The sequence below is a fragment of the Ambystoma mexicanum genome, chromosome 3q, assembly GCF_040938575.1.
Source record: "Ambystoma mexicanum isolate Mex_15411 chromosome 3q, UKY_AmexF1_1, whole genome shotgun sequence".
NCBI lineage: Eukaryota > Metazoa > Chordata > Amphibia > Caudata > Ambystomatidae > Ambystoma > Ambystoma mexicanum.
The window spans coordinates 741,606,687-741,628,958 of NC_090926.1; the positions used below are offsets into that span (position 1 = coordinate 741,606,687).

The 22,272-nt window shown below is 46.4% G+C and overlaps 1 protein-coding gene across 7 annotated transcripts in view; it reads left to right on the forward strand.

The window, feature by feature from the left end:
• Nucleotides 1-22,272, forward strand: part of PRPSAP1 (phosphoribosyl pyrophosphate synthetase associated protein 1) — a 747,041-nt gene that overhangs the window by 386,710 nt on the left and 338,059 nt on the right. For all 7 annotated transcript variants that reach the window (XM_069654689.1, XM_069654687.1, XM_069654690.1 and 4 more), the window contains 3 exons: nt 8,401-8,576; nt 13,403-13,518; nt 13,769-13,824. In XM_069654689.1, the coding sequence (XP_069510790.1) occupies nt 8,401-8,576; nt 13,403-13,518; nt 13,769-13,824 (348 nt within the window). The remainder of the gene's footprint in view (nt 1-8,400; nt 8,577-13,402; nt 13,519-13,768; nt 13,825-22,272) is intronic.

Below are 22,272 nucleotides of genomic sequence, written 5' to 3' on the forward strand. Positions count from 1 at the left end.
CCTCTCTTTGCAGAGTACGGATCCGCTCCTTGCACAGGAAATTCAAGCCCTGCTGGAGAAAGGCGCCATAGAACTGGTGCCTGTAGCGGAGAGGAACAAGGGATGGTATTCCCCTTATTTTTTGATTTCGAAGAAAGACGGGGGATTGAGACCCATCATGGACTTGCGCGGTTTGAACAAACTCCTCAGGAAGGACAAGTTCAAGATGGTTACTCTCTCTCAAGTCCTCCAGGCCCTTCAGCTTCAGGACTGGTTGATGTCACTCGACCTCAAGGATGCTTACTTCCATGTGCCGATCCAGCCCAAGCACAAGAAGTACCTGAGGTTCGCGGTTGGCGACTCGCACTTTCAGTTTCGGGTCCTGCCGTTCGGATTGACCTCCGCCCCGAGGTTTTTCACCAAGCTCATGGTGGTGGTGGCAGCGCATCACAGGCAAGGGGGGATTCATGTCTACCCCTACCTGAACGATTGGTTGATCAGGGGGAGCTCTCCCGAGCAAGTCCTGGATCATCTGTCCGTCACCTGCCACTCCCTTCACAGGCTGGGCTTCTCCCTCAATTTAAAGAAGTCCCATTTGACGCCAACACAGCGGCTCCAGTACATCGGAGCAGTGCTCGACACTTTCCTGGGGCAGTGTTTTCCGCCCCAGGTGAGGGCTCTTCACATTCAGCAGATGGTGCACAAGTTTCAGCATGCCCAGGCGCTCCCAGCGTTCGAGTTCTTGAGGTTGCCCGGCCTCATGGCATCCTGCATTCTTCTGGTGTCAGAGGCTCGCCTGCGGATGAGATCTTTGCAGTGGGCGCTCAAGACGCAATGGTCACAGTTCTCCGGCAGGATGTCGGACCCAGTTCAGGTGCCGCCCTCGGTCGCCCGGGACCTTCTGTGGTGGGCCGTCGAAGGCAACTTGATGAAGGGGGCTCCATTTTGGCTTCCCTGGCCGGAGGTGACGATCGTGACGGATGCATCCCTCACGGGTTGGGGAGCTCATGCCAACGGGCTGACAGACAGCGGTCGTTGGTCTCCGTCAGAATCCAGACTCCATATCAATCTGTTGGAGCTGAGGGCCGTCAGGCTAGCCCTGAAGGCTTTTCTGCCGACTGTGCGAGGAAAGAGTGTCCTGATCCTGACGGACAACACAGTGGCCATGCACTACCTCAACAAAAAGGGGGGGGGGGCAGGGTCACTTCCTCTGTGCAGGGAGGCGATGCAGCTCGAGTTCTGGGCCATCCAGCAGGAAGTTTCGATCTCGGCAGTTCATCTGGCCGGAGACGAAAACGTGACGGCGGACGCTCTGAGCAGGCAGAGCACGATCTCTCACGAGTGGGAGTTGGCTCAGGAGATTCTCCTGGAGATCTTCGCCCTTTGGGGGACCCCTCAAGTGGATCTCTTCGCCTCCAGTGTCAACCGGAAGTGCGAAAGGTTTTGCTCGCGGGAATTTCCTCCAAAAGGAGCCTTAGGAGACGCGTTCGTGGTGGAGTGGTCATTCCCGCTGCTGTACGCGTTTCCTCCAGTCCCCGTCATTCCGCAAGTGCTGCGGAGGTTACGGAAGTTCGGTTCCCGGATGATCCTCATTGCTCCGGCGTGGGCTCGGAGGACGTGGTACCCGGACCTTCTCGACTTGTCCATCTGCCCTCCGCGTCGTCGTCCCTACCGAGACGATCTGCTCTCACGGGAGGGGGGTCAGGTTCTCCATCCAGAGGTCAGATCCCTCAACCTTCACGCTTGGCTTCTGAAAGGTTGAGGTATAGGGATTGGGACCTCCCTGAAGACGTGATGGAGGTGTTGCTTTCGGCCCGAAGGCCAGCAACAAAGTCTCTGTACCGTTGCCGTTGGCGTAAGTTCTGCGACTGGTGCAGAATTCAGAATGTGGATCCTTTTGCATGTGACATCCCCATGGTTCTGTCCTTTTTACTTTCTTTGGCCCACAGGGGCTTGCAAGTGGGTACCATTAAAGGTTACCTGGCGGCGCTGTCCATCTTTAAGCGCTCGTCTGAAGAGTGTTCTTACTTTAAAATCCTTTAATTTCACAGTTTCTGAAAGGGCTCACTAATGTGTTCCCTCCGTCACCTTTCCTGGTGCCCGGTTGGGATTTAAACCTTGTTCTTAAGTTTCTTATGGGTGCTCCGTTTGAGCCTTTACATTCTTGCCCTTTGAGGCTGTTAACTCTGAAAACTGTGTTTTTAGTTGCGGTTACTTCCGCTCGCAGAGTGAGTGAGTTACAGGCACTTTCAGTTAAGCCTCCCTTCACTGTATTTCACAAGGACAGGGTTGTCCTTAGAGTTCGTCCTTCTTTTCTTCCGAAGGTAGTGACGGAATTTCATTTGGCCCAGAAGGTTGTTCTTCCGGCATTCTATTCTCCTCCGCATCCTGGTAAGGAAGAGGAGAGGCTCCATAGGCTTGATCCTAGGAGAGCTTTAAGCTTTTATGTTTCACGCATGTCCCGGGTCAGAGTGGACGATCAACTCTTTATTGGTTACGCTGGAAAGCGTTTGGGGCAAGCTGTGACGAAACAGACTTTGTCTCGCTGGATTATTTTGGCCATCTCGGAGTGCTACCGCTTGGCGGGTAAGGACCCACCGGCTGGCTTGCGGGCCCATTCTACCAGGGGTATGGCTGCGTCTACTGCCCTGCAGAGGGGTGTTCCTATTCGCAACATCTGTGATGCAGCCACCTGGGCTTCAGTACATACATTTGTACGTCACTATTCCCTCGATTCCATCCGAGCACAGGATCTGGCCTTTGGCAAGGCGGTCCTTTGCTCTGCTATTTGATTGGCTATTCTAAATTTTGATTCTAAATTCTTTCCCTCCTCCTTGCTCTGGTACTGCTTTGGGAGTCTGTCATAGATATGGAATACGTCGGAGGACCCAATCCCCTAGAAGAACAAGTTACTTTCTTACCTGGTAACGTTCTTTCGATGGGATGGTCCGACGACGTATTCCATATCGCTCCCGCCCTGCCTTCCCCGCTGCAGAATTTCTTTTGCGATTGCAGCTTACGTTCCGCAAGGCTTTGTGTCTGACTGGCAGTTGACTAGTGTCACACGTTCTGGGGGAAAAAACTACAACTGAGGCTACGGGCGTCGTGCGTCCTACTTATCACATCGGATGACGTCGGACGTCGGAGGAGGCCCTCGATGACGGCGCATCGACGTCATCGACGCAGGACGCAGACGGCGAAAAAAGTTTCCGAAGCAGCACAGCTGTGGTGATTACATGTCATAGATATGCAATACGTCGTCGGACCATCCCATCGAAAGAACGTTACCAGGTAAGAAAGTAACTTGTTCTTCTCAAGCCTGCAGGCCACTGCAACCAGGTAACTGAGATTTCAGTTTAATTTTTTTTTTTAATTTTACTTCAGACTTCCCTTAATCATGGTGGTCAAGCACATAGAGCCCTGAACAGCACAGACAAGTAACACTACGTATTCCAATGGAGGAAATGGCAACTAAGTAATCATTGACATAGTGCCCGCTCCTTAAGAATTTCCTAGATGCAGATGAGAGAAATTTCATTTGAATCGTTAATCATTTAGCCACGCGCAGTGTAGGTGACTCCCTAAACGAGGCGGATACTATAAACCATTTGCAGCAAGTATGCGAAAGACACTGGGAGAGGCTATGCAACCTAAATTATAAGAAATATATAGAGAGGCAGCACGCCGGCGGAGACAAACCAGGGAGCTTGTTAGCATGGCTATATAAAAGTGAAACACCAAGACTGACGATTAGAGCTATACAAGGGGAGGGAGGACAGATACTCGATACCCAGGAGGGAGTGAATGAAGGGTTCCTCGGGTTTTACAAATTATTGTATGGAGATAGATGAAGGAAAAGGCAGCGAGATAGTGGAAACACTAGAAGATATTGCTCTACCCAAATAGAGTGCTGAAGAGAAAGAAAACTTAGACACCCCTATCACACTGCAAGAATTGGAAGCAGTGATTGAGGAATTACCCACTTGCAAAGCCCCGGGGGCGGACAGACTCCCTAGCGAGTTCTATAAAACATATAAGACAGAAGTGCTTCCCTCACTATTGGCCATGTTAAATGAAGCTTTCGAAATCGGAACGTTGCCAGAATCCTTGAGAGGTGATAATCATCCCGATTCTCAAACCCAACAAGCAGAGCATGGACCGCTAATTCTATAGGCCGCTATCCATGCTGAACCAGGACAGCAAAATACTCAAGGCCGTATTGGCCGGCAGACTGAGATGGGTCATAAGCAAACTCATACATCCTGATCAAACTGGTTACGTCCCACATAGAAGCATATCAGGCAATTTTAGGAGGCTTCACCGGGTCATAGAGCAGACAGAAGGGGAGGTGCATGAAGTTGCAATAGTTTTGTTGGACACAGTGAAGGCCTTCAACTCTGTTAAATGGCTGTGACTGATAGCGGCCTTATAGGAATACGGTATAAGACCTGAGTATCTAAAATGGGTCAAACTGTTGTTCAGTTCACCACTGGCCAGAGCTAAGACAGGAGTGTTTATTACAGAAAGTTGGCAATTTAGCAGAGGTACCAGACAGGGGGTCCCTGATGCTATATATCCTTGCATTAGAGCCCCTAGCGATATACCTCGGACAACAGTATGGAGAAGTGGGGATCTTCACGAAAGGAGGGCCACATTTAATATCGTATGCGGATGATGTTATATTTAAGATACCCGGAGGAAAACGTGCAATACATCCTAGAAGTAATGGAGCAATTTGCATTGCTCTTGGGCATTGCAGTCAACCCCCAAAAAATTGTGCATATTCCCCTGGGACGATATAAAGGGATCCTGTGGGAACATCTACCCATACTACAAATACCCTGGGAGACCAAAGCCTTTAGATACCTAGGGATAGATATGTGTCTCTCACATGCACACACGCACACACACGCGCACCATAAGGTGTTCAGAAATGCAAGGTTGCAACAAATCCAGCTATACGTTACTCATAGAGAGTACATGACCCCCCAGAGGATAGCCAGATTTAAAAACGCAACCATACAATCATCTCCCTAATGTGGAGAAGTGAATTCGGAAATGACCCACACGTTCTGGGCATGTCTGGAAATTAATATATTCTGGGAAGAAGTGGCCCATCGCCTGACGGAAAAGGGGATCACGTTGGATGTGGAGTCGGTGAGGGCATGTATACTGGTGGGCTCTTCTAGGCCATGCAAGCTAAAGCATGTGAGCAAACTTAAAGACCTATTTTACATACTGGCCAAGCGCAGGATTGCCATGGGTTGGAAAGCGTGCAAAAGGCCTAAGGTGGAGGTTTGGTGGAATGACCTTAAGAAGTGGGCTGAAGCCGAAACTGTGGTATGGACTGAAGCAGCCAATAAAGGGGGGTTAGGGGGAGGAAGAGGCGGATACATTGACGGCCTGGAGGCACTTAGTAGCCACATTGTTTGGGTCCACCCAGGTATGCTTAAGTGGGGATGATACCTCTCAAAGTACAGAAGAGGGAACACCCCGAGAGGATGTAATGGCGGAAGATGAAATGGAGTAGGCTCAAGTTAAGTGGGGAGGGTAAAGGTTAGATAGTGGTACAGTCTAATATGATGCAGAATATTCAAAATGGATAACATGTACTACTAAGTTTGTTTTTGTGTGTTTGGTGTTGTGAAAGTTAATTTAAAAAAAAATGTACAAAAAAAAGGAATCGGTAATCATTTTAGAGGAGCTCTTCAGGTACTTCAGAAACGTAGTAGAGAAATTATAAAATGAAATCCGAGGCTTAAACCATGGACCTCAAGTCATTACACATTTGATATGAGATTTCAAAAAGTGATTGCTGTTAAGGTGCAATTCTAAAATCAATCTAGGGTGGATTTTGGGAGGCCACCCTATTATGGTGAAAAGGGAGCGACTGAAGGCTTGTCAAACCGAACAGTTAGAGTGGCAGAGCAGCAAGGCTTAGGCTCAGTTATCTAGGTCTACAATGAGTACACTCAGCACCAATAATTCATGTTGGACAGGAGTACAAAAATATATAATTATTTATTAGGCTTTTAAAATACACACTAAGCAAACGAAACCTGTAAGATGTTTTGGAGTCTTGCGCCATAAAGTCACCTGTTACTAAGAGGTTATACTTTTCAGGAAGGTTTACTATGGAATTGGACAATGCCAGTGGTAATGATGCAAAGTTCAAAAAGGCAACTAATGTTCAGGTAAATAAACTTGCTCCATCTCTGACAAAAGGGGAGGCCTAGGAAGGGATCACTGACCAGGCCTTCGCTGAACCAAAGTCAGGAAAGAGTGCTTTGTTATTAATTTACTTGACATCCATGCCCCTCTGTAGAGAATGAGGGCAAAGGAACAGGTATGTTACCGTACCACCCTGAATCTTCTGTGCTTGGTCTGGTCGAAAAATGCAGAGGTCACTTTCGTACACAGGATTTGATGTCTGTTGTGCTGCTTGAATCCAGGCCCCCCTTCCAGCTGAATACTCAAATGAAGAAAAGATGAAGATTAAGATTTCTGTGGAGAAGGCGACCTCTGGGCACCCCTGCCAAGTGAAGAAGACATTGCAATGGAAGTGGCCAGAATCAGGCGGTGACAGGCGATCTTCTGGGACAAACAAAGGAGCAGGTCCTGCAAGGCTTCTGTTGATGCAAGAAGGGTGAGGATGCAGGAGCAAGTGTCTTGTCGTACAAGCTGAAGATCCTCCATGTTCCAAGGAGGCACTCTGAATGGTGACCGCTGCAGTGAGCTAACCCAGGAGAGAGCTGGTCCGTCCAGTTGGCCCAGGGACGGGTAGAGACTGGTTGGTCCCACCGGTCATGGAGTTGAAGCACTGAAGGGCCTTCTTGAAATCGGGTAGAGGAGCAGGATGTCACTAGAGTTGATGGCAGCCAGCTGCAGGAGTCGTCCCATGGTAGTCCGCAACTTGGTCTTTTTCGTAGAGGCCTTGGCTCCAACGATGGTCTGTAGAATGGCTGCAAGAGTCCTTTTATCCAAGTTCTGGACTGGAAGCTCACTCAGGTCCACCCACAGGAAGGATCTGCACCATTAAACTGGTAGTTGCTATTCAGTCGTGGATAGCCACTGGCCACATCTGCTCAGCAGCAGACATTTGGGCACGGGAATGTGTACTGGGACCAGACAGTCCCAGACCCCACATCCTGGCTTACTGCCTCTTTGTCTGGTAAAGCAGCAGCTTTCCCCAGGAATGGGCTTCCCGTATATGGCAATTCTGGACCTGACGGGGCAGGAATAAGGCCAAAGAACAATCTGGTGAAAAGGACAGGCAAAATCTTGTGCACAGCCTTCTTAGGCCTCTAGCCACCTTTTTTTTTAGGCGCCATTTGCGGTAAAGGTGAACGAATAAAAGGTTAACAAAAAAAATGGTCAAACATATCCGCTGCCACCAGCCCATCCTATGCCTATTGTAAATGAAACTAAAAAAGCCGCTATTGACCAGACCACTTTAAGGTAATTTTGTACAATTGTAATCAAACAACAAATTCACTGTGACATAGGGCCTCATAAGTTTGCCAGTCTGGTGGTAACGGTGCCGGTAAGCTACCGGCGCCATTGGTACCGGACCAGCAAACTACGAGTTGTGCTAGCGGGTGCCTTTCTGCCTGCCAGGTATGACCTGGCGGGAAGAGTGGCACCCGCAAACACAACTCGTTGGATGCACCGGTACCACTCATGAATGGTGTCATTGCATCCAACCTCCCCATTCCCATTGAGCCCTATGGGGCTAAAATGGGAATGAAGAAGAATATTTTCCGGCGCCCATGAATGGGCGTAATGACCCGTAATTGCCCATTTGAGGGCGCCGGGGGGAAAAAAAAAGGATACCGGCGGCTACCGCCAGTATCATAACAAGGCCCATATTCTCTCCGTACTTATATTCTTATGGGGAAACTGAACAGTCCATAAGCCAAAAGAAAACTTGAAGCAGAAGGCTTTACTTGCCTTCAAAAAGTCAGGCCAGAAGTCAATACAAAGCAAACGGGCATAGCAGTCTCTGGGAGTAAAGCAGCAAAAAGATCTCTCCTAACCGTTGCATGTGCTGGTGCAGTGACTGCAGCGAATGATTGGGAAAGTTGTTTGAAGCAAGTGATAGGAATGATAATGTGGGGTCCGCAGTGGCCATGTTCTTAGGTGTCCGTATGCTAGAATGACTATTATTTTTGTTTTCCACCACGTGTGAGGTTGAGGGTGGAGTAGGGAGGAGTCGGCCTATTTGGAATAATTGAGTTTGCTGCCTAAATTGACAATGGTGCTTTTTTGTGGTTTAGACAAAGCACCAGCTTCAAGTGATGCATTTGCTCAACTTTAGTTGAAGTGATCATACGTTGTTCCTTAATCCAGAACAAATTCTGTCAGTACTGTGTATTTGTTGGGTGTAAGCAGTCCTGTCCTTGTTGGTCTTTGCTTTCGCAGCAGGGACGTGAATACTGCAGTGATGGAGCTGCTGATCATGGCTTACGCACTGAAGACCTCCTGCTCGAAGAACATTATTGGCGTCATCCCATACTTCCCCTACAGCAAACAGTGCAAGATGAGAAAACGGGGATCAGTAGTGTGCAAGCTTCTGGCTTCCATGCTGGCCAAAGCAGGTGAGCATGGTGGCACTAGGTGGCGCGACTGCAAAGTATTGTTCACAATCTCTGCGCTACCTTTTTGTTCCAATTCTAAAGCACTGTACTATCAGAATTCTCCAGTCTTAGTTTTCTGTAACAACACTTCCTACTTTGAAACATTGTCATAGCTGTTAAGGCTGGTGGTTGGGAATGAGGACTGCAATTTTGGGGGTAGGTTCAGAGGGTATAGAGCAGGCAACATCTGACCCATAATGGCCACTCTGGAAGTAAGTACACGTTGACTGCAAATTGTAGTCCCAGAGTAGGAGCTGGTCCGACTTGTCCTCGTAACTGAATGCACTTGTATCCGGGATGCAACAAATGAGATTTGACCAGAGATGGTATGTTTGTAAAAGGTGCCTTGTGACAGGCTGGTCCCAAATAAATTGGAGAGAAACTCTGAGAAACCCGTTGTAATCTGTTAAAGAATGTTACCTCCGGCCAGCATTATTCTGAATTGGATGTCCTTTTCTGGGTAATTATTAACGGTGCTGAAAGTAGAGATTCGTTGGTTGGTCATAACAAAATGGTTGCACGTTTATTTGGGATGGAAGCCGGAATCTTTCAGAATTCATTTAATTCATTTTTCAAAAGTGCTTTATAAAGACCTTTTTTTTTATCTTCACCCTTCTCTAAACATTACGGTTTAATGTTTTAATGCATCCATTTATAAGACCCATTCATTAAAATATTGAAGTTCTGTTATATTCATAATGACTGAAATACATGTACTTGATTTCTTTTAAACAAGTCATCAAGGAAAATTGTGGGGTATAGTGGAATTTCACTATTTTCTTTGTATAGCAATGCACTGTAAATGAAATCACATTCTTGCCAATGAACATTACTTGGGTGAATGTAAAGATGTGCTAATCAAAACGCAGCAGTAAATAACTAGTAATGACTACCTCTAAAACACCTTTTGTTGCAGGAGGTAAACCTCCTAGCAAAGGGAAGACCGGGCACTCCTCTGTAAAACTATGCTTTGCATGCTGCATTAGCAAGTTCTTTTGTTGGGAGTTTTTAACATTTGACTCCCCGGCAGTGTTCAATGAATGGACCCAAAAGCGCAACAAGCTTTGTTGCAAATAGGATTTTCAATTAGGTGCATAATTCTTTAACACCAAAGACTGACCAGGTACAGGTTAACATGGTCTCCAAGAAGCTTTGTTAATACAAAATGCATAAAACAATACCTGTCCCATTTCATATGGTGCAGACAGGACAGTCCTCTCTGCATCTGAGACTGCTGACTCATTTCCCTTGCTCAGAAAGGGCAATGGTATGTCGAACTCCCTTAAGAAGGAATATTGGTGCTGCAGGTGTGCTCCACTTAACATAATAGCTTTAGTGTACACGGATTAAAGGGATCCCTACCTTGCTGATAGGTCAAAAAACCATTTAAAATACAACCCCCCCACCCCTCTCTACTGCCCCCGTACTGTCAACGATACACTTTCTTCCCATCAGCAGTAAGTACCTGACCCCTCTCTCGGTGCTTCATCCGGTCTTAACATCCTTTGGGGGCCTAGTTTGAGGTTCAAGGTCAGGATGTCTGCCTGATGTGTTCCTTCTCCTTAATAATAGCTCTTAATTGGAATTTGGTTTTAGAAAACATTTCCCCACACCCCAGGCTGAGTGCAGAATTGATCATCAAAAAATGCAGAACTCTAATTTAGACCTGTCTTTCCTCCCAATCGCCTTCTGTACTCTTACACCAACATTAGAAAATGAGTTCTTAAATATCAAGATGCCCTTATTCTGTCTCTCCATCTGAGCCTTCTTCCACCACCTTTTTTACGTTCCTTTCCCCCTCCCATGTCGACTTCCGTTTTCTTTTCCCTGTATTCAAAACCATCTACACTCAGGTTGTATGTGCTAAAGTGATGCTCTGTCCTGTCTTAGAGGAGTTGTTACAAGTGACTAGTTATTAAATAAACATAAGGAGACCAGTGCAGCATAGACGTGTGTAGGGGGCTGCAGCAGAAGTTTTCTTCTAGAAGAAATAACTCCCCAATATTCTTGGGTGTACCTTCAAGTCTTTGATTGGAATTCATTCATGTTCACACTGCAGGGTGTATCCAGTGTCTGCTGTATGAGGGAGACATGGGCTGAGATGGTGGCGGACTGAAATCTTGCATAAAATGAGTGTTCTCCAGCATGGGGTCTGGCATGGATTCATGTGCTCATGAATATTCCCTGTCGTCAGGCCGGGAATCCTCGGTAAAAGAAAAAAACAGTTTCACTTTCGTTTACAAACTGTCTTTCTCCTATACACCAATCGCTGAGCTCTGGGTCCTACTGCCCCCAGCCAATGACTGCCCTCTCCCTAAGCCCCTCTTCTGGCAGCCATCTTCAGATTTGGTAGCACGTAATGTGGCAGTATGACCAAGAAGAGGGAAAGGTGGGAGGGTTCGCATGTGAATCCATGCCAGACCCATGCGCTCTCTCTGGAATCCCTGTGGATGCAGTACAATTTCGTGAAGGTGTGGGTCGACCTCCACTTAGCAGCCCTGCAGATGTCCAGCAGGGGTACACCAGACAGGAACGCCATCGTTGCAACGATCGCTCTGGTAGAATGGGCTCTCGGGCGGCTAGGCAGTGGTAGGTTTGCCAACTGGTGACAATGGGTGATACAGCCGGAGAGCCACCTGGAGATGGAAACCTTGGGCAATGCCTTCCCATGGTTCACTGGACCAAAGTTCACAAAAAACTGAGAAGACTTCCGGAAACTCCTTGTGGGGGCCACATAAAACTTCAGTGCTCGAGCCACATCCTGCAAATGCAAAGTCCTTAAAGCCGTGCGATGACGGCTTCTAAAAAAACACAGGCAACACCAAGGGTTAATTGAGATGAAATTTCCGACAGAACCTTGGAAATGAAAGAGGGGTGCGTCCGCAGCACCACCCTTGTCTCGTGGAAAGTCAAATGGGGCCACTTGCAGGATAGGGCCTGGATCTCACCCACTCTCCTGGCAGAGGTGATGGCCACGAGGAAAGCGGTCTTCCAAGAAAGAAACTTGATATGAGCTTGATGCATAGGCTCGAAGGGGGGCCCCCCATGAGCCTAGTCAGCACAAAGTTGAGTTCCCACGCCGGGGCAGGAGCCTACACCGGCGGGAACGATCGGAACAATCCTTTAATGAACTCCCTCACTAGACGGTGTGACCAAAGAGAAGACCGTCTTGGAGACCTGGTGTAGCGAGAGATAGCCACCAGATGGAGGTGTGCGCCAGCCCCGACTTAGCCAATAACAACTGTTAGGCAATATTGTATGCAGTACCCTTAGGGTGCACTACAACAACCCTGACCACCTGGTAGTAGTAACCCAACCTTTGGTAGAAGTCTGTACTAAACAGGTTGGTAGTGTGGACGAGTAGCCAGGCGTATCTCAAAAGGGGGCAAATGTGAACTCTAGGGGAGTTGCACAGAGTTTCAGTGACAAGTATCCAAGCAAACACTTACACCAAGGGTTTCCTGATAAAACAATTATTAATTTATTTACCAGTCAGTTAATGTAAGCACCACGCAAATGTACTTCAAAATTGTACAATCCCTTAGTTCAGAATCAGTAAATACCCATTTGGGATGGCGTACAGCAGAGACCTACACCCACAGGTGACTTCAATTGCTAGGGTGCTGTTGACATTAATATATTCCTGTTGGCATTCAGAATTAAGAGCAAGCAAAAAGGAAAAGATTATTAGAGCAAACAAGGTACCACAAATAATTCTTAAGCCTGCAAATACTTTCAGATCCCCAATAAGAGTCATTCAGTTAAAACAGGCTAAGCCAAAGTCAATAGGCAAGAGTCTATATGGGCTGAAGCACCTCTTTGAAGGTAAGGAGAAAAGTATTTGCTCAATGTTTCAGAGGTCTTTGAAGAAAAAGATGAATCAATGTGGGGCCACAAGCTGTTAGACTTGTGAGTAGTAGAAGATGCAAGAAACTCTACAGCAAGAGGTAAGTTCTCTTAGACTTTGTACAGTACCTTTTTAAAATGAAGAAAAGATATAGCAGATGACTCCTGTTCTTGTGCAGCTCTGCAGATCTCACTGTGCCTGGCCCTGAGTCATGGGGACACGAGGGAGGACGTCGGGGGACTCCTGCACTGGGACTGTCAAAACATGCAACTGGCAAGCTTCACTTTCAGTTGCTGTTCAGTGTTTCAGCTCTTCACGTCTACCGCAAATAGCAACACTGCAGTTCCTGGCTATCGAGAGGGACTTTCCTTGCTTCTAGGGTCCCGCACTCTGAGGTGGCTCAGGCTCGGCTAGTCATGCTTCCTGGGAGTCCAGAGGATCTTCCTGGAGCTCTTGGCCAACTTAAAAGCAATGCACACAAACTGGTGTTCCTCTCCCTGGCTCTACGGATTCCAGCAGCAACTCTGTGGAAATTCAACCAGCTCTGAGATGGATGTCTAGGTGGCTTACTTTGGAGTTGATTGGTCCCACCAACTCAAGGGGAGAAGTCCTTGCAGGGGCTTCTCTGTCGATGCGAACTTGGCATTTCGGCACTGCAGCAGGGCTTAACCGGGCAAACCAACGATCCAGGAGTTGCAGCAGCCGTACTCTTCAAGTTCTTCTTCAGTTCCTTTGTCCAGTGGTCGGTTTGTAAACGAAAGTTGAACTGTTTTTCTTTTACTTAGGATTACCGGCCTGACGGGGAATATTCATGAGCATTTAAATCCTTGCCAGACCCATGCTGGAGAACAACAGTTAAAGGTAAGTAACTAGTTCCTTCGCTTGCATGTGTGCAGTTGTCTTCTCTGACATACTGACTTTGCATTTTTGTTGTTTTAAGGGTTGACTCATCTTATTACCATGGATCTGCACCAGAAGGAAATACAGGGCTTTTTCAGCTTCCCTGTCGATAACTTGAGGGCCTCACCGTTGATGTTGCAGTACATTCAAGAAGAAGTGAGGTTCTTCCATTATTTCATTAAAATGTATTGGGGGAAGTGGGGGGGGGGAATCAGGGGAGCTGGTTGTAGATGGAGTGGGTGGAAGTTAACTGGGTTTGTTGTGGAAGCATAGTTGTAAGGCACATGCTACTGTTCGACTTTAATTTGCAGCTTCAGTTATGAATCTATACTTAAGACTGGCATGCTATGAAGGCATTGTTTAGCACTCACCTTAAGCCTTTCTTCACCGATTTCTACATTTCCAGATTCCTGATTACCGGAATGCAGTTATTGTGGCAAAGTCTCCGGACGCTGCTAAGAGGTAATGTTTTGTGATTTGATTTTCTGTTTTTTCTTTCTATCTGGTTGAGGTCCCTCCCCAGTTTTTGACCACCTCTTATTAGTTGACTTTAAGGTGAATGAATATAGTAAAAAAACGTATGCCAAGCTCTAGTTCATGACCTTGATTACACACAATGAAAACAGAGTTGAGATTTTTAGGTTGATGTATACACCTTAAAGCTCGAGGGCAGAGGGAAGAGTGTGCAAACATGTGAAAAGCTTAATGTTGCACCAGAAGCTTTAAGGACAATCCCAGAGCGAGTGTCATTTACAAGAATCACTTGTAAATGGAGCTAGCATTGTCTTTCAAATGGCTAGCTATCCATTGTTTAGTACATCTGCTCTAATAACCTCGTACTGTAAATGCGCGTAACTTTTGATTTTATCACCTGCATATGCACTCAGACATGGGGGGAAAAACCAAACAGAACGAACTGTATCTGGGCACAGGCCATATACAATATAAAAGGGCACAGGAACTGCATTTTTAAAATGATTGAAATAGATGGGGTTTCAGACTTTTCTGAAATATTAAGTAGGAATAGATTTTGCAAAAACCATTGGGAAGTGAGTTCCTGATACGAGGGTTCACAACCAATCGCCTCTATTCACAAAGTAAGATGGTGGCACAACTAAAGGGTGTTGATCAGAGGATCATAGTGACCGTACAGGGTGGTAGGGTACATGTTTAGCTGCAGGGTCTGCAGAAGCAGGACCATGAATGCACTTAAAGACAGGACAGCGAGTCTTGAAAATAATCCTCTGTTGTACCGGCAGCCAGTGAAGTGCCTTGTGAGGGAAAGAAATGGATGCACATTTTGGGACTTGAAACTGCAGTCTCACTGTTGCTTTTTGTAGATGATTTCCTTTTGTTGGGATCCCTGTAAGAATAGCATAGTCCATTTTAGAGTTTCAGTGAGGCAATGACTACTGGCCGATCATTCTCTGGGACAAGGGAGCGGATCAGTGGCACAAGTCTGAGACGAGAGTTGGACAAGGGGGGGGGGGGTGGGGGCTTGTAATACCTTTATAGATCTGCGCCTCACTTATGAAAATTCCAACACACTTACTGATTTTAGAAACCTATATAGCGTATTTGGGATGGCTGAGTGTCTGAGTCCGAGCCCACAACCTGGAGCAGCAGTCATTACAGGACCCACTACTGGGAACCTTCCTGCAATTCACAGACCCTCACTAGAGAAGCAGCATATATGAATATGAGAGTGCAAATGCATACGAGATGAATGTGCAACACAGAACACCAGTGAAAACGTGCACCCTGTAACGGAGAAAGGGCCTATAAGGCGTTAATTACAATCCTTGAGACAACAATATCTTCATAAATACTTAACATTGCTTTATATACACGTCGTAACCGTGAGCAGTATAATCTTTGTATCAAGGAAATGGTTATTAGGGCTGTCATTGAATCACATTTGAACCATAAGCCCTGAGAAAGCCTCAACATGGACGAAACTGATAGCCATTCAGCCTGCACAATTCAGAATATACTTGTCATCTGACAGCCCGTGATTGTTTGTTAGTAAGATAGTGAAAAAACAATCCAGTACATATTAATTGGTGTACTTTCTATTTTCCATTCAATACAATTGTCAGTTATATGACTTTAAAGTTTGTTTAATTTTGGAATTGGATGTGTGCATGTCTAAGAGACGACGATAGAAGATGGACTTCACTGTTTTGCTAACCTGGTGATTACAGTCCAGGTTAGATTGCCAGATACAGGCGAGATTGTTTGACCTGATGTGCATAGGATGTAGGAAAGTCAGCAGAGGAGGGAGGCAATTTTATATGGATTACTCAAAATATGTTTGGGGACAAGAAGAATGACCTCTTTTTGAGAGATTCAGCTGCTTTTTATTAGACTTCATCAAGCTTTTTATTTCTAGTGCACAGGCAAAAATGTGTTGAAGGGAATCAAAGGAGTTATTTACAGAAACATACATCTGTGTGTCCTCTCCATATGCATTGTAATGTAAATCAAACTTTGAGAAGAACATGCTTTTTCCTCAATCTTCAGGTGAGGTGTGTGAAACAATCTATCGAATGGGTAACACTAAAGCTCAGTTCTAACATTCTTGTTAGACATAGCAGAGCAGTAGGTACAGTTGATGTAACTCAAGAAATTACAGAACACCAGTATATGCACTCTTTATCATAGTATTGCACACTGAGCAACTAATTGTTAAAGTAAGTTAGGTTAATCATAACTCCCAGTAAAAAGGGCTTTAGGACAGAACCTTCCTACTCCTAAACCTATATCTGATGGTCAATTCTATACATTAGTGTTAAGGGGTAGGCAGAAAAAAGGATCCCTAGACATGGGGAACGCACATTTGTTTCTTTTTGAACAGCCACAGTATTCCCCCACAACATCTAGTACAAAATAATAACACACAGATGACTGCTACACACGTGTGGTACCCAGAAGGGGTGAAAGGATTAAACCATTTAAACTGAGAACACCTAGATAACCAGACCGAAAGGGTCTCGGTACACTCCTAGAAAGATGTTGAAACAAAATTACCAAAGTTGGGTACAGTAAAGCACTGTATTTGTATCGGCTAAAGGACAGTTTCTTTGTAAAGTCCCTAATAAATCCGATACCAACAAAAAATTCTGTGTGTTGTGCAAAGCGTAATGGACCCACGGAAATCATTTCCAAGTTGAGGAAAGGGCCCTTTGTATGCAGTTTCACAAGAGTTTAAAAGTTCGGAGAAAGTTTTTCTCCCATAGGAAATAATGGGTCCAAGTCCATGGGTAAGTCATTGTTATGGGTAAAGTTGGGTAAGTGTTGTTGGGCAAGATTGTATGTAGTAACCTTGTGGGAGAGTACACCAGCCTTGTCCTCTTGGCAAACGGCAACCCAACCCTTGGTATAGGTCTGTAGTACACAAGTTGGTAGAGTGACTGAGCAGCCAGACTTATCTGAAAAGGGGGTCAATGTGAGCTGTAGAGGTTTAACATGGATACACACACTCGCACTCAGTGCACTGAAGGTGCTGTGTCCCCAATACAAAAATATTGTCCTGGGAGAATAGCTTGGCGGCAACGTGCTTGCCTTGGAAACAAGACGACACGAAGCAACACAGGTTCGATCCCCGGGTCCGTGCTTCGAAACCTCTGGGTATTAAGCGCGTTATAAATACGCAACTAAGTCCTATTCCTGTAACAGTACCTCGATGCCCCTGGGATGTGTGAGCTCTTTTAAAATACAAATAAATAAATGATGCCTATGGAGTTTGTCAGACAAAAAAAAAACGAAAGAAACACTGTGTTCAAATAAAAGAAAAATACATGAGAGAGTAGTAGGGGAAAAAATCTCACTCTATCGAGGCTAAACATTTAAAAGTCCAGCAAAAGAGCTGGAGGCCTGTAAGGTAGAAGGGAATTGGCACAGAAATTAGAATTCTCCCTAACAAGTGTCAATTATCGAGTATGGGATCTTGCATGGATTCACATGCTCATGAATATTACCTGCCATGCTGGGAATCCTCTGTAAAATTAAACTGCTGTCGCTTCATCAGTGTCACTTTAGGTCACACTTCCCCAGCCAATGATGCTCTTCCTTCTAAGCTCCACCCCTTTTGGCCATCTTCAGATTTTTACTGCATGTTTCTTGTGTTGGGAGACCTCGTGTTTCACTTCCCGAAATCCGACAACTTTTTCCATTAAAAAAAAAATAATGATTTTTGGCCTATTTTTGAGAAAATGTTTCTAGATTCTTCACTCAAGGGAGAGATCCTTAGTCCATAGTCTGATCTCCAACCCATGGTCGCCACAGGACCTTTGCTTGAACACCATAACAGACGCCACAAAGAAAAGTGTCTAGCCCTGTGAGAACTGCAGCCTGAAGAACATCTTCATCAAAGCTGGACACGTCCGGTGCTTCTACTACCTACATCCCGACCACGATGCGGACAGATTCCCTATTTGCCAGGCCTTCTCCTCTTGGAAGGACTGCCATTAGTTGCAGGGATCGAGGAAAGGAAGGCCTCTGATGTAACCTCTGGGTGTAGTTCTACCTTTTTTAGGGCCGGCCAGCCCAAAGAGTGTGCTCCCTCTGACAAAGAAGTTGAGGTTCTTTCCCTGGTGAAGATCCAAAATATAGACAAAATTGTCGCACGCTTGAACGCCGCCTTAGTCGACGGTCGCTGCAGGGTTCAAATCGAAGTGAGAATGGTCACCGGCTCCATCGACGGCTAGCCTACCGGCAGTTGGGCTGGTTCCGTCTGCAAGAAAATCATTAACGCCATAGGCCAAACACAAGGCAAATCCTCCAATGACACCTCATTGACGCAAGCCTTGTCAATGACTTCATCCATCAAGATTATTGCCTCTCGCCCGTCGACTAGTACCTTTTCTTCGACCTAGTCTGTGAAGACTGGACTTTCGGCCACGGCTTTGAACAAACCAAGGGGCTTGTTGAGGACCGTCACTGTTGCCGGTTATCACACCCAGGATATCCTTACCACCTGGACCCCTGTCGCAGGCTCCAATCATTGCCTCTTTCCCTTAAGGCTCAGATTTGGTGAGGGACATGCCTCCAGCTATGGATTGTCTGCCATACCCACCAAGGCCACACCACTTTTCACGTGGGAGCCCGGTTATCGCAATTTGTCGATCAGTGGCGAAAGATCTCCACAGACAAATGGGTGTTCGATGTCCTTCAACAGGGCACGCTCTGGAATTCCAGGACAAATGCCCTCCCATTCCTCCTGAGACCAGAACTACACTTGGAACAGTTCAAGCTATGGTAAGCAAAGGGGCAATGGAACCAGTCCCTCAGCGGCTTTGGAGTCTACGCCAGATAATTTTCTGGTAAGGAAGAATTTAGGAGGCTGGAGACCCATTATAGACATGCAACACCTAAAGTTCCTCAAATCCCAAAAGTTCAGGATTATCATTTTATGTATTGAACATTTGTAGGGTGTGGTAGGCAAAGTTTGAATGCAGTACCCTCTGGGAACACAAGCAACTATGACTACAGGTGTAGGCAACCCAACCTCCGGTATAAGCTTGTAATACACAGTTTAGGTAGTGTGTTGAGCAGCCAGGCTTATCTCAATAGGTGAAATGTGAGCTGTAGTGGAGTTGCACAAAGATTTATTTACAGGTATTCAAATAAACTTAAACCCAAGGTTTCTTGCATAAACAGTTATTATTTATCATTCATTTATAAAGCCTTCTTTAGAAGGGAGCCATATACTAGTAAAACACAAATACACTTCAATACTGTACACCAGACCCTTTTGGGATGGCCCACAGACACAACCTACAACCACAGGAGACTTCAATAACAATGGTGCTGGGGACATTAATATCTTACTGTTGGCATTCAGAACACTCTCAAAAGTTGGTAAAAGGCGTAGGTTATTAGAGATCACCAATATTCTTAAGCAGGGCAAATACTTTCAGATCCTCTTAGAAGAGTCATACAATTCGATAGGCTAAGCCAAAGTCAATAGGCGAAAGTCTTTGTGTAGGATGCAGTACTTCAGGTAAGTAAATGGAAAAGTCTTTGCACAAGTTCTTAGCAGTCTTTTTGATAAAAATAAGAATCAAATGTAGGGCCACAAGCTGATAAGACTTATGAGTTGCAGAAGTTGCAAGCACTTCACAGTAAGAGGTAAGTTCTCTTAGACTTGTTTTACAGTACCTTGGTAAAGAAGAAAAGATGCACCTGATGACTTCTGTTCCTGTGCAGCTCTGCACATCTCACTGTTCCTGGGTCTCAGTCGTGGGGAGAAGAGGGAGGACGTCGGGGGACTCCTGCAATGCACTGGGACTGTCAAAACTTGCAACCGGCAAACTTCACTTTCAGTTGCTGTTTGGCGTTTCAGCTTCTTGCGACTACCGCAAATAGCAACAATGCGGTTCCTGGCTGTCATGGTGGACTTTACTTGCTTCTGGGGTCCTGCATTCTGAGGGGGCTCAGGCTTGGTCAGTCCTGCTTCGTGGGATTCCGGAGGATCTTCCAAAAGCTTTAGGCCAGCTTAAAAGCAACGCACACAAAATCTGGTGTTCCTCTCCCTGGCTATTCGCTTTCCTGCAGCAACTCTGAGGAAATTCAACCAGCTCCGAGTTGGATGTCCAGGCGGCTTACTTTGGAGTTGATTAGTCCCACCAATTCAAAGGGAGAAGTCTTCCTTGCAGGGACTTCTCTGTCGGTACAAACTTGGCAAGTTGGCGCTGCAGCAGGGCTTCACTGGGCAAACCAACAGTTCTGGAGTTGCAGCAGGTGTACTCTTCAAGATCTTCTTCGGTTCCTTCGTCCAGTGGTTCACTCTGCCTTCCAAGCCAAAAGACTCGCCTTTTATTCAGTTCTCTCCCATTCATTCCAGCCTAGCTGTCACTCAGCCAGCAGGGTGGCTGTCCTTGCCAGACAGACAGCCAGCCAATCACCACAGAGTGCATTTGGGTCTCCTAGGAGACTAAGCACAAGGAGTTTCGGGCACCTCCCTCACTTCCTGCATACCCCAGACACCCTGGAGCAAGAGGCGGGCTTCACTCGTGAATCCTGCCAAAGGCGAACTGAACAAAGAGACCAAACTGGTTTGGCGCGCAGAGAAACTCTCTAGAAGGACCTTTTTCCACAAAGACATGGCGAAAAAAGACCAGATGCCATTTTTATCAGATGGCTCTGTGCCATTTTGAAAAAGATGGCTCCCGCGGTTGCTTTACCGGAGCCCCAAACGGTTGCAGTAAATGCAAACCACAGTAGTTCAAAATGAAACCACTGCCACCAGCCATTCAGTGAGGAAAGGGTAACATAAAATATGTTACATAAGAAACTAGACAAAGGGGATACTAGGTAACCCCTTCAGCACTCTATTGTAAGATAATATGTTCTGGGTCTAGAAAGTTACAATGCTAAGTAAAGTCAATTTCACTTTACTGCTCTGAGAAACAGTAGTTTATCCCAGAGAAGGTATTTAAACCTTGGGAAATGTGGAAGACTTCTCTGTGTCGCTGTACTGAAGGTGCTTTAGGACACAATTGAAAAAGATACCTATGGAGTTGGTTAGACTCCATAACCAAAAAGAAACCGTGCAGAAAATTACATTAAAATACATGCGATAGTGGGGGAAAAGGGTTTCACACTCTCCAGGTTAAAACAAATCTAGTCCTCAAAATTCAACAAAGTGCTGGGGTCTCTAAGGTGGAGGGAATTAGCACATTTCTGAGAATTCTCCCTAATAGAGTGCCTATACAGCAAAAAGTGTTTGCAGGCGCCACAAGACAAAGGGAAGGGGGGCAGAGGAGAAAACTAACAATAACTGTCCTACTAGGGCTTGTGACATTTGGATCATGCAAGTGCAGTAACGGGAAGTGCAGGGGGAGGAGGCAGATCAGTACGATGGGATAAGGAAGGGGGAAAAGGGGAGAAGTGTAAGAGGGAGGGAGGGGGGCTCCAGGGGATGGGCAATTGCTAAGGGGAGCCCAAGAGGGCAAGTGTCAGAGGAATCGGGGTAAGGGTTAAACTTGTGCAAGGACAGGGGTGGACCAGACTCTGTGGCTATTCGGGGAAGGGTGCCCAATAGCAAGTTCTAGTTATAGGGGTTATAGAGCTGCTAGGGTAGACTGACCGAGGAAGGGCTGGCCTCCTGTGAGACTCATAAGGGGCCAGGCAACCAGTCGCAGCGGCAGGGGGACAACAGCGAGGGAAGGAGGTAGAGAAAAAAAGTCTTGAGAATTTTCCAGAGCTTAAGGAGATCCAGCTCAAGTCTGAGGGGCTGGCAGGCCGTTCCAGAGGTAGGCACCTACCGAAGAAAGATCTACCCCAAACCCCCCCCACCCTCAACTTGGAGAAACGTCTGATCAGCAGAGAGTTGGAGCTAGAGGACCAAAGGTCTCTAGCACAGAGGTATTTAGGGAGAGAATGTTGGATGTAGAGAGTTCCTAGGCCCCGGAAAGGCTTGTAGATGATGCAGAGGGTCTTAAATTTGAGCCGTGCAGCCACCATGAGCCAGTGGAGAAATTTCAGAGCTGGAGAGATGCAGTCCCTGGGCTTGAGGCCAAGGATAAGTCTTTTGTATATTAGTAAAAAGGGGGTTGAGGGAGGAAAGGGGCAGATTGAGGAAGAAACTGTTGCAGTAATCCATCGTGGAGAGGACCAGAGCTCTGCAGACAGTGTTTCTAGGTGAAGATGACAAAAGGGAGAATGTCTCTGAGGAAGGGAAGCTGATACTGGGCCTTCTTGGCAAGGTCAACGATGTGATCTAAGCAGAGAGAGAGGAGTTGAAGATGACACAAGTTTTGTGCTTCACATGAGGGTCAGAAGAGGGGTCCAAGGAGAACTGCCAGAGAGTAGGAGGGGGCAGGAGTACCAATGAGGAGGATCTCGGTCTGACTGGCATTAAGGCGGAAACCGTTGGCAGCACACCATGCCTGAATAGCAGTCAGA